At 49.7% G+C, this 12,615-nt stretch overlaps 1 protein-coding gene across 2 annotated transcripts in view; it reads left to right on the top strand.

Moving 5' to 3' along the window:
* LOC122915104 (two pore calcium channel protein 1-like) overlaps positions 1–12,282 on the top strand; it is a 54,893-nt gene extending 42,611 nt beyond the window's left edge. For both annotated transcript variants that reach the window (XM_044261641.1, XM_044261639.1), the window contains 10 exons: positions 340–484; positions 1,912–2,097; positions 3,120–3,184; positions 3,641–3,728; positions 4,310–4,379; positions 6,583–6,802; positions 6,960–7,050; positions 8,625–8,738; positions 8,979–9,103; positions 9,781–12,282. In XM_044261641.1, the coding sequence (XP_044117576.1) occupies positions 340–484; positions 1,912–2,097; positions 3,120–3,184; positions 3,641–3,728; positions 4,310–4,379; positions 6,583–6,802; positions 6,960–7,050; positions 8,625–8,738; positions 8,979–9,103; positions 9,781–9,926 (1,250 nt within the window). In that variant the 3' untranslated portion in view covers positions 9,927–12,282. The remainder of the gene's footprint in view (positions 1–339; positions 485–1,911; positions 2,098–3,119; positions 3,185–3,640; positions 3,729–4,309; positions 4,380–6,582; positions 6,803–6,959; positions 7,051–8,624; positions 8,739–8,978; positions 9,104–9,780) is intronic.
* The last annotated feature ends 333 nt before the right edge of the window (positions 12,283–12,615 follow it).

The following is a 12,615-nucleotide window of genomic DNA, read 5'->3' as shown; positions in this document are numbered from 1 at the left end:
GTTGAGGCTGGAAAGTTAAGTCAGGCAGACACTGAAAGCAGGGGTGGCGCATGTGAGGCAGAAAGTAGGTGGAAGGCAGGGGTGAGGGAGCAGCATCTGTGAACCAGCAAAATCACATGCCACGGTTGGCGGTCTTGGGTCAGCTATAGGTCTGAATGAGGACAGGTGGGGGGCTCTGCCATTTGCTGGCTCCTTGACCTTGGGTGTTCACCCTTTGAAGCTTCAGATCTTCATCTGGGAAATGCAGAAACAAGAGTGCGCTGAATTGACATCAGTCTTTGAACCTTAGTGTCACAGTGGCTATGTACTGGGGATCAATTTTTTTTTTTTACATTGCAGACAAAATGAACTTTCTACGCTTGGCTGACCTCCTCAACATTCATGTGGTCACCGTGAACATCAAGAGACACCCGCTGGAAGAGTGGATGCCGTGGGTTTACCAGTCGTCCGTAAGCCTCCTGATCCAGAGGATGGTTCGGCACAGGCAAGTGAGATGGGGGCAGTTTTTCTCAAGTTGCTTTAAACATAGAGGAGTTTGCCCATGCTGCCTGGACTGAATGTATTTCATTATTGAAGCTGTAAATCAGCCCCTTGCTTGCTGCTTTTGGTTTCTTAGGGAAGCCTGTAAAGGGTTCTGGACATGCTTTGTGTGACCTTAACCGAAAGGACAGGCTTCTCGATTATGTTTCCTTCTGCCCTGTTTCCTAAGATGCTCAAGGGGCCAAAGACTGGATGTGCTCTCTGAGCGCGAGAAGCTAAGTACTCTCCGAAATTAGCAAGTTCCAGCCCCACCCATGTCCTTAGGAAGTTGCTTTCACGTATGGCACTCTGATTTTGTAACGTCAATGGTTAAAAAATGGTCGTGAAGAAAGCCAATTAATTGTCTTAGTCTCAAGTAAGTGGACTCCAGAAAAAAATCATTCATTCTGGTTGGAGATCTTAGGTTTTGTATGCGTGGCCTGGAGTGCCCCTGTCATTGTGGCTCATTCCCCTGCCGTCCTTGAATTTAGCGTTTCACGGAAGAGAATGGTTCAGAAACCCCGGAAGGTGGCTCAGCCTGTGGTGCGGGCACACCGGAGGGGGCTGCCCATGTTCGACAGTTACCAAAGCCCTTTACGTCGAGGTTTCTTCCCATTGATCCTAGCCTTAAATTTGTGATGTGTTTCACGTGCTGGATGTTTGTGTGTCCATGTGTGGCATCCAAGGTCCTAGCCTACAGCCTCACAGAGAGCAGTGGGGTAGGAGCCCCTCCTGTCTTCCCGAGGCCATGCCCAGGGTTCACCCGGGGTTCTCTGGAGCACAGAGGACAGGTACATGAGCAGAGCAACCTGCTCTGTAATTGCAAAGTTGGGTCAGAGTCCAGCTCTGATCGTTTTTCACCCATCCCACCCCGGACTCGGTGAGGAAGATGGATATGTCAGTCCCGGGGAAGGCTTGTGTGCATTAGGGGTGAAGAGGTTTTCAGAAGCTTTCTTAGTGAAGGATGTTAATTTTCTGGGGACAAGTAGAAGAGGTGTCATGATCCCTTGCTAAGCCCTAAACCTTCTCCTAGCCCCATTTCTGCCTAAGCTTTTGTCTGACCCAGGTACCATGCCCCCAAAGGGGTACCTGAGAAAACCAGGCCTCTATTCCCTACCCCCACCCCTGGTCACTGAGTCTTCATTTTCTCCGTGACCGAAGGATTGCACCAGCATTAGGGGGAAGCAGGTGAATTTCAGGACCTTGGCCATGCTGGAACCTTTACTAACTTGAGTCACGAGTGTGCATGTGTGTATATGTGTTGGGATGGGGGTTGGGGGTATCTCCTAGTCATCACATTGTCGGGAACAAAGTAGCCCGTAAAAGCCTCTGAACGTGCTCCCTTCACTGAAACGTGGGATGATAAAGTCTCTTCTTTTTCCCTCATGGCAGGATTTTTGTCTGGGTTTATGATATCATCATTCTAATAAATGCCATTTTCATCGCCCTGGATGAGAAAAACCCCTTCATTTCCTACGCAGAGTGGCTTTTCCTTTCTCTCTATATTATTGAAATTCTTCTGAAACTGTACACGTATGAGCCCAGAGCCTATTTTGGCAAGAAACAGTTCTGGAACTGGTGAGCACGTGTGTTCTGGGGCTGTGGGCAGAGAGTGGGGGTTTTCTGTCTGTTTGGGGAATCTCATAGTTTCCCCAAGCTCCAGATGCCTAGTTTTGGGGCATCTTATCATGCAATTTTGGGGGTGTGGGAACATCTGGGACAGACGAAGCTGTTATTTTATGAGGTCAGTTTGAACGAACTTCCGTTAAAATTAGAATCACAGATCGTGGCATCCTGGGTTTGGGAAGGATCTTAGAGCATTATACCCAAGGAGGCCCTTCCAAGCTCCCTTGGCCCATTCCCTAGTCTTTTTATCAAAAATTGTGGCATGTGTCTGCCTGGACAATGAGATTGTTAACAAGCTCTTCCCCACATGGGATGTGTCACCTGGGGTCTCATTCTTCTCCAGGCTAGGGACCTCCTAGTCTGGAACCATCGCCCCCGTGCTGCAGAACATCTCAGATGCCATTGTGTGTTAGGAATTGCAGGACGCAGAGACATAAGGCACACACACACCTGTCTTACCAGAGTTGGATCTCTGTGATCATTGCTCTTGGTGCCAGGAAGCTCTCTAGGATGCACGTGTGGCCAGAAAGGAACTAGCCAGTCTTGTCAGTGCTTTGGCACTGTTGTCAGAAAGAAAAGTAATGCTATGATGGATATTACCCCTTTTAATTAAAAAGTTACAAAGCACTTAGTAAAATTAATACCAAGAAAGATTATACTCTATATTCTGAAACTGTGCCAAAGTATCCTTGCAAGGATCTAGTTACTTTGGAAGACAAAGTGGTAAGAATTGGGTGATTGCTACAAATCCCCTTGGGGGGTTCATTGGAGCAGCCAGTAAATGATCATTGGATTTTTCAGAAGCAGCGTTTCTTTCTTTGTCTCCGCTGTTCTAAAAGTTACAGAAATCAGTTTCATGGCTGGTTCATTGCTTTGCGTAAGATACTGGATTCCAAGTTTTCTCGGGGTGGGTTGTATCCTGAACTTGACACTTTTCCTTCGAGCCTTCACCAACTTTGCTTCTCATTTGTTAGGTTTGACATGCTGATCATCGTCGCCGCCCTGGTGGCCACTGTGGCCAACACCACCATTCAGTCAGGTCAGTGCTGGGCTCTTGGCACCTCCTGGGACCATGCATTCAGAGAGGGCTGGTGGCTTCGTGTTTAACTGTGTATTAGAGATCGCATTTGATCCCGATGGGAGCTCAATAGCGCAATAGTGCAGCTTCCTAACAAGACTCTAGGAAAGGGATACTGGGGAAGGAAGGGCTTGTAGAAATGTGTTCTGTAGAACCTGATCCACAGTCATTTCTTAAGGCCAGTCTGAAGTCTACACTGACTCATGACTCTCTAGCTCGGAGCTGGGGAGGACACCCAGGGCGGCATGAGTCATTCACTCAGCACCTGCTTCCTCACTGCTCGGAGCCCCCATCGGGCTCTGCAGGTGAAGCCCCATTGCTCCCCTGAACCCAGACCTCAGACCTCCTGGAATAGAAGGGACAGGCCCGAGGCACCCACAAAACAGAACGTCACATGGCTGCGGATTTTCTTTCTAGCCAGCAAATACAACAGTCAGCAGGTGCTGGATATTGTCTTGATTCTGAGGATCCTCCGGCTCCTACGGGTCATTGTCAGCATTCAGAGGTAAAGATGGGTGACATGCCCTCGCAGGGTTCCCACCCCATAGCCTGGCAGAAAGCACTTCTGCCTCTGATTCATCAACACACCCCATGAGAAGCCCCGAGTGCTCCTTGTATGTAGTACCCGGCTCTCTTGGGGTGGTGGTGGGGGTGGGGAGCCTGCGAAGATGGCAAGGAGCACTCAGAGGGTGGCTCCCTGAGGGCAGGGGTTCCATCGATTGCTTTTGTCCCCCTGACCCCTTCCGTCACTGTGCCTGCTGTGCGTGGCTGCAGAATGGTGGCTCTGGAGGCCACCGAGGCTCCCCCAAGTGTGCCCACTGTTGTCTTGTGCAATTCCTCCCACCACCCTTGATATAGATAGGGACCTTTATGACTTTGTGTTCACCAGCGATGACAGTGAAGCTCAGAGAGGTTGAGTAATTCCCCAGTGGTGCACAGCTCAAAGGGCACATTCCTGACAGTGTCTAAAGAACAGATCCAGGACCGGGGGGAGGGGATATTGAGCCAAACCTGCTGGTGGGGTGTTGGTTTTCCCCCATGGCTTCCCTTCTGCCGTCTTGTGCTAGAAACTTTGTTTCATCCTAGATTCCGGCTTATTGTGACCACCTTAATTAATATTGGTCCCACGATACTGACGTTTGGTGGACTCATCTTGGTAAGTGGCTCGCGCTTGTGGCCATTCTGTGTGAACAAGTGGTGGGATGTTCATTCTCAGGAAGCCTTCTTTGAAGTGAGGAAAAGAAAGGGAGATGAAGTAAATGAGACTCCCTGATGTCTTGTGGGCCTGTTTAGAAATATCCAGTGTCTGGAAACACTGGGTGTATGCCAGCTAAGGTTCACGGCTACGCGATGGACACCAGGACTTCAGTGGGCTTACTCAGTCGTGGTCCGTCACCCACGGTCCAGATGGGTGTGCCTGGCCACCAGGTGCTTCTCAGGGATGTAGGCCCCTTCTGGCTCATGGCTGTCTGCCCCCACCCCGGCCTCAGATCCTCCTTTGTTCAGATTGTGGCTGACACCTGCCTGCCCCTCAGATCCCCAGCAGTGAGAACACAGCCACCCGGGCTGCGAGGGGGCTGGGGGTTCCCACTCAGGAGGGGTCCCACGCCGTGAATGAGGGGGCTCAGATACCCGTGGTCACACTGCCACAGGGTCCTTGCTTTACTTTTCTGTTATCATGGTAAGAAATCCTATTCTACCAAACAATGGAAGGCTGACTTCAGGTGTCCTATTTCCATCCCCCACATGCGTCTTTCCCAGAGACAACCATTATTAAAAGATTCTTGTTACTCTTTCTGAGTATCTCTGTGTATACGACAAGTACATTCCAGATGTGTCTGTATGTGTCTGGTTTATTCTTTAGTCAGATGGAAGAATCCACACAAAATGTTGCCTGGCTTTCCTCCACCTGATATCTTTGTCATATATCCTGGAGGACACACGCATCATGTCAGCTCTGCTGTGATTAAAGGTGTCCCATGGGGACACCTGGCTGGCTCAGTCGGTTAAGTGTCTGCCTTCGGCTCAGGTCCTGCGGCGGGCTTCTTGCTCAGGGGGGAGCCTGCTTCCCCTCTCCTTCTGCCTGCCGGCTCCCCCTGCTTGTGCTCTCTCTCTCTCTTTATTTATTTTTTAAATAAATAAAATCTTAAAAAAAAAAGAAGTGTTCCATGGAGGGAAGATTCCAGAACACATCCGACCAGCCCCTTGATGGACAGACTACTGGGTGATCCCACCTTTTCACCATCACAAGGGGCATGGGCAGGGCTGTTGTTGGACCTGCATCTTAGCGCTTCTGTTCCCACCGGGTGTGTCCCCCGGCACTGCGCTGCGAGGTCAAAGGGGAAATGTGTTCAGACCTTGGGTGGATGGTGGCACGTGGCCTTTCGAAGGTGTGTTCCCTGTGTTTCCCCAATGACAGCGTGTCCCAGCCTGTTCCTCTGCCCTCCTCGCAGCTGGGGTTTGCGAATCACTGTCTGGTCCTCCAGTCGGACAGGGGACAGAATGGCACTGTGCTGCTCTGCCTTGTGCTTCTGTCGTGTTTCACGAGGCGGAGTGCCTTCCCCATGTTCTTTTGGGCACTTTCCTTTATGTTTCGGTAAACTGCGTGTTCATATCCTTGGTCCATTCTTCTGTTCGTTTTTAAATACAATTTGCAAGAGTGTTTTGCCAATTAAGGAAATAGGCTGTTGGTAAGTAGTTTATAGTGGAATTACTTTTCCTTCTCTGTCCCTTGTTTTGTTTTTTGTTTTTTGAAGTGTTTTTTTCCCCCTATGTAGAGGATTTTTGTTGTATATTTTGGGGGCTGTATAAAAATTTAAATAAATTCTATTGTTCAATTTATAATCTTTTATTTTATGGTTTATCTTATAATCTTTTATTTTTTTATAATCATGCTTAGTGGGGCCTTTTTCCAATCAAAAAAATTTGTTTTCCAGTTCCTTCATTGTTTTTTACATTTGACCCTATGGTACTTTTGGAATTTATTTTCCTATAAAAAACAGGGTAAAGATACAACTTTATTATTGTTTTCCTAGAAGACCAACCATTGTTAATATTGAGTATTTAAGCCACTAACTTGCCCAGCAGCTTCGTTTTTCTCTCTGTAAGCCCACAGGAGGGGTCGTGGTGTGGTCCGGCTGGCCCTGTCCTCTGTCCCTCGGCGTCCACCCTTCCCCAGCCTGACACCGCTCAGGCCTGGGTTGGGGAGGGCAGCCACCCCAGAATCAGAGTAGCACCCCTTTCTGCCCACGTGACCCACCTCTGTCCGAAGTCCTTGGGCCTCTTCTGCAGGCTCCTGGCCCCGTGCTGTGACGCCGCAGCTCCGTGCGCCCCCTGCTGACCAGGGCTGCCCATTGCAGGTGGTCTACTACGTGTTCGCTATCATAGGGATGGAAGCATTCCACGGCAAAGTCCGGTTCTTCGACCAGAATTTCACCACCCCCGATGCTCTGATGTGTGGGAACCCAGCCTTGAAAGACTCCGCGTTTGCCCGAGACAGGTACTGCAAGAATAACTTCAATGACCTGGCCTCCTCGTTCATCGTGCTCATGGAGCTCACGGTGGTTAACCAGTGGCACAATATCCTTTCCATGAAGGCATGGGAGCCCCCCCCCCCCAACCCCAGGCTGCCTGCTCGCTGGGCTGGGGTGGGAGGGAGAGGCACCCGGAGGGACTTCCAGGAGCACCCCGGGCACCCTGCCGAGCTCCCCGAAGGCTGGGTTCCTTAGCTGCGCACTCCTCGCAGACGGCTTTGCCCTCGTGACTCACCAGGCGGCCAGGCTATACTTCATCAGCTTCCACGTTGTGGTCGTCATTCTCATCATTAAGTGAGTTGACTCCGGCCGGGTTGGCAAGTCCACGTCTCCTCCCTTCCCCCTTCTTCCTGCCGCCTGGTGTGCGCTGTGGGAGGGCCTGCAAGGGAGGAGTCCGACTCCTTCACACTTGTGTTTATCACTGTCTCCCAGTGCACATCTGTACCAGAGTACACGTCTCCCAGTCTCCTAATGGGTTTGGGTCAGAAGGACCCTGGCGCCCCGGCCAGTGTCTCTCCCCTTCCCCACCCAGACCGCACCCCTCGAGCATACCATTCCTCCTCTGCAGGAATCCAACCATCTGCTGGCTTCTCAGAGCCTCCCAGTCGGTTCCCCATTTGTCCCACTCTGGTCCCTCCCTGTCTTTGCAGGTAGGATGGAACTGCTCTGTCCTGGCCCCTCTTCCGAGAGAGGCCTCAGTTGGTTTGAGAGCCACAGTGACATCCCACCACTGGAAAGGGCATAAAAAGGCATAAAAGATTATAAGATAATCTATAAAATAGAAGATTGTAAATAGGAATATAGAATAGTCCTGTATCTCTGATTCTAGCTCCTTCGTTCCTCAGGGGACCTGAGTCTGGGTCCCCTGAAAGGCTGGACTGCTCTTCCAGAGAGGTTTTCTGGTTGTCATACCCCTCTCACAGCTTTGGGCCTGCCATTTTGGGGGGGGGACAGCCCAGCACCCAGGCCCGCAGTGGCCAGCCACCACTGTACTGACTTTGGTTCCAGAAGGACTCAAGAATCCTGGCTGAGGGTGGGGACGGGAAGAAAGTCCGTGGGTAGCTCCGACAGGCCTGCTTGTCCTTACCCAACCTAAACGGGAGACGTAGAAGGAGCAAGAGAGAAGCGCCTCTCTGGGTGGCACCTACAGAGGTTACCGGAGCCCTGGGACCAGCAGGGACAGGGATATTTCTGCCCCTCTCCTGTCAGTTTCCTGAACCTTTGAACCTTGATCCCCACTGAGCAGTGTGGCGCATACTAGCTGGAGGGGGAGTGCAGAAGGGAACCCCAAGTGAAGGCAATTGATCTTACAGAGAACTACTGGGCCTGTCCAACCTCCCCTGTGTGTGTGTGTTTGGGAGAGTCAGGGAGAGACTTTAGTTTCACTTGGAATGTAAGCAGATGCCCAAGGAGGGCAAAGTGAGCTTTTTATCTTTGTTATCCCGGCCCGAGTCGGGGGCAGGAGGGAAGCATTGCTGAGCTGTACATCTTGGGATGTCTTCGTAGACAGACATCCCTAAGTCGTCCCTCTGTGCCTTTGCTCAGCCCACCAGGCTGTGCGGAAACTTGAGATATTCACAGAGAAATAACTCAACAATTATTTGGCTTAAGCTTCCCCTAGAAAGAAAGTATATTTTCTTTTTAATATTCACTGTTTAAATAGGTTATAAAAGAAGAATGATTTCTCCAAATGAATGAAAATTGGGTCCAATCCTTGAGAAGTGTTGTGTCTGTTATTTCCCCCTTCCACGTTGTATTGTCTTGGCAACAATGGGCTGCCGTCTTATTTAGGCTCAGACATTCTTTGGAACAAGGATTTCATGTCATTGTACCACGGCTCACACCCTCTACCTCTCACTCTTTCTCAGTATTTTCATAGCGTTCATCCTGGAGGCGTTTTTTGTGGCATACTCCTTAGAAAAAAGTGAAGTTGAAACTGCCATTGAGAGGAAGATTCAAGAGCTCGGAGTGGGAATCCAAGAGTAAGTAGTGTGTTCCCCTTGGTGTCGCTCACAGGCTTTCAGAAGAGGACTGGCCACATCCACTCCCTCAGTGCCCCGTGGCGTCCAGCGTGGGCCTGTGTGCCGGTTCTCAGGGACCCTCACTGACCAGAGGAGAGCCCTGGATGTGACTGGATGGGGATGAAGGGCCATGGCTGGGAGGACGCATGAGGGACTCAGCTGAGGAACCTGACCCTGTTTCGTGTCTGTTCTTCCTTGAAGAGAAGAAATGCACGATGGGAAGCTTGTTGATAACACGGACGCCAAGGACAGTGGCTTTAGTGGGGATGATGGAGACAACAAAAGGAAGGCCTTAAAAGGATTGTACTTCAGAATTGCATCAAAAAGTGAGTTTTAACCCAGTGCAAAACTTCTTCCGACCCATGCTCCTCACTGCAGCCGGTGAGGTGTCTCCAGAATGCAAACCTGACCTGCCGTGCCAGCCGCATGCCGTTTGTCATTGAGTGACGGTTTGGTCGCCATCAGTCTTCCTTGCAGACTTGCAGCTCCGTGTGTGCTGGGCCCTGTCTTTTTGCTTCCCATGGTATCCCCAGGGCCTCACTACGTGTGCAGGGCATGGGAGCCCTTCCCAACTTTAATTACTTTATTCGCCATATTGGCCGAGTAACCCAGAGCAACCCGACGGTCACTTTGGGCTTTGGCCGGGGCGCCTGCCCTAAACCCAGGAGGAGGAGCACAGCATAGATGGCAGGAACAGTGGCAGGAGCAGGACGCCCCTGCCAGGTGTCACCCTCCTCTGTCCTTCAGGGAAGATCTGCTCCTTGGTCCCTAGAACCTTCCATGGCTGCGGATCTCCATGGAGTCTGGGGCAGCAGAGATGAGCGATTCTTTTCTGACTTCCTCATCCTCTTTTTCAAAGACTGCTTGGCTAGCCATGCTTAGAGCATTGTCTTTGGCTCAGGGGCCATCCTTCCAGAAAGCCTAGCTCTGCTCGGGCTGGGCTCGGCTCCCTCCGACCCCAGCATGTGCAACCCCACGTGCCTGCCTTTCTCCTTTGTCCTAGAGTACAGGACCGTGGACGCCCTGCTACAGCAGATGTTTGAGTCCGAAATTGCTCCAGAGGATGAAGGCCCACCCTTGGATGAGATTCTGAACTTCTCGCCCAGTGACATATATCCCAAGGTTCCCAATTTTGAAAACAGTGCGTGATTCTGGGCTGGAAAAATCCACACCCAGAAACCAAGCTCAGCGGCCATTATGTCTTGTCTGGAGATGATTTTTCCAGCCCAAGTTGTCTCTGTGCTGTAACCGGCCTGCGCATTGGCGGCACCTGCCTGAGCGGTCAGTAGAAAGGGCTGGAGAGGCTGCCCCTGAGTGTCCTGCCTGGGTTGGCTCTGGGGTCTGATCAGAGCAGTAAGGAGGGGAAGACCTATGAAGAGATTATGAGGAGCACTTACCATACACATGCACGCACGTGTGTGAAGTCCTTTCGGTGGGGATATGGAAGCTTTTCATTTATTTTTATATGATATTTTGCTATTCTATTAAATCCTATGCTACAGTTACAGTGTTATGTGAATGACTTCTGAATATTTAAATATGGTAAAAGACTATATCTAGTATAGCAGCTCTTAAATGCTGTGTTTATTCAAAATGAAGAAAAACATGCATGTGAAAATAAAATTCTGTCACAACTGCCTCTCTTTCTGGGGAAGGCTCTCAAAGCTTTCATTAAATTACAGTGAGAGCAGGATTTTGAGTAAGTTGCTCTTTGAGGTCACTTTCCCCAGCTGGAGCTCTCCCAATGCGGTGACACACTCCTTTTGGGAAATTAAAATCATTTTATTAACACAATTTTTAATTGTGGAAAACACTCGTAACAAAGAAGTCACCGTCCTAACCCATTCTAAGCATATAGTTCCGTTGTTTTAAGTATATTCATGTTGTTGCGCAACAGATCTCCAGAACTTTTTGTCATCCCCAGTGGAACTGTAACCCGTCAACCGTCGCTGCCTGTTCCCTCCTCCCCCAGGCCCTGGCAGGCACGGTTCTACCTTCCTTCCGTCTCTACGAATCCGGCTACTACTGTACCGCGCAATCACATTTTGAGCGAGTTGTCAGGGTGTAGCTCCTCACTCCTCATTCCTCTGTACCCCCCACCCCACGGGACCCACTGTAAGGCAGGGGTCCATGACCTGAGGTCTCCCGAGTACAGTGAGGCCTGAGTCATGTGTCCTGTCAGGGTGACAGTGGAAGCTAGCTTGGGAGGGCTGCCTTTTCCTCAGTTCTGAAGGTGACCTCTGGTGTAGGAGCAAAGCCAAAGTTTCGGGCACGGCCTCTGGGGCCAGATCAGCTGGCATCATACCCCGGCTTCCCGTGGACCATGCCCCGTCATGCCTGTGTGCCCCTTTTGCCCCCCTGCAGTTGGGATGGATGGTACCTCCCCCTAAGACTGGGGGGCTGAAGGAGGAGGTTGGGCAGACGGATGCCGACCCTGCCCCTTCGGCGCTTGCTCTCACAGACTGCTGTTCCTGGTTCAAAGCCACACCTGGTATCCAGCATTGCTGCTTTAGAATTCTGTTACCATGACAATCCTCGGAAGGAGGGATGTCGCTGACCCCCCATCTTATGGGGTTATGGAATCCTGCTGCCCTCCGGACTGCTCTTATTTCTTCGTATACCTAACATGTATTGTTATACTAAATATTATATGCTCAGTGTACCCAGTGGCAATTTAATTTTTTTAACTTGAACACGTGCTGGGCATTTTTAAGTGAGAAACTATGCAGTCATTTAAAAAAAAAAAAAACTCAACACAGAAATATAGTAAAAAATCAGAAGTTGCTTTGTATTCTTTGTTCTCCTGATGCCCACCTCCCCTTTTTTCTTCCGTGCACGATGTGAAGCCCCCTTCCCAGTGGTGTTGCTGAGTTTCTTGTTTGTCCTTCTGGAAACACACCTACCCATTTACAGTCATGTTTGTCATGAATGTGCAGCGGACCCTTGACCAACACGGGGTGGGGGGATGGGTGCTGATCCCAGCACAGTCAGAAATCTGCATATCACTTTTGACTCCCCTCAAAACTTTGCTAACAGACTACTGTTGACCAGAAAAGCCTTACCAGTAACATAGTATCTGATTAACATGTAATTGACTTGTAATGTGTATTATATATTATATTCTTATGATAAAGCTAGATAAAATGAAATGTTAATTAAGTCATAAGGAAGAGAAAATCCATTTACAGTTCTGTAATTTAAAAAAAATCCATATATAAGTGGACCTGCTTATGAGTTCAAACTCATGTTCAAGGGTCAACTGTAATTGCATTTTTTTAATCCTAAGTGGGATGTCATGACATTTTTGTGTATATAGTTCAAGAGCCTTTTTTCACTTAGCAGTGTTTTTCATCTTGATATACATGTGTTTGTATATATACACACACACACAAAATGCTGCCAAGTGTTGCATATCATCAGTGTTTCGTGACTGATTGAAAACTTGAATTATTGGTGGACCTATATGTTGTTCCACCTGTTCGACATTAAACAGTAACAGAGTAAACCCTGTCTTGTAATTTTCTTTTTTAAAGATTTTTAAAATTAATTTATTTATTTGAGAAAGAATGAGAGAGAGCATGAGAAGGGAGAAGGTCAGAGGGCAAAGCCGACTCCCTGCAGAGCTAGGAGCCCAATGTGGGACTCAATCCTGGGACCCCAGGATCATGACCTGAGCTGAAGGCAGTGGCTTAACCAACTGAGCCACCCAGGCACCCTCTTATAATTTTCTTGACTGATGAGCCTTTGGGAGGGAGAGACTGGAGCCAATTACTCCCGACCTGCAGCAGCCCCCATGGCCACCAGGGGGCTCCACTGCCCCCTTCAAGGAAACCATCTC

The sequence above is a fragment of the Neovison vison genome, chromosome 8 (genome assembly GCF_020171115.1).
Source record: "Neovison vison isolate M4711 chromosome 8, ASM_NN_V1, whole genome shotgun sequence".
In the NCBI taxonomy this organism is placed as follows: Eukaryota; Metazoa; Chordata; class Mammalia; order Carnivora; family Mustelidae; genus Neogale; species Neogale vison.
The sequence above is the reverse complement of the archived record's forward strand: the minus strand, read 5'-3'. Positions and strand labels throughout refer to the sequence as shown.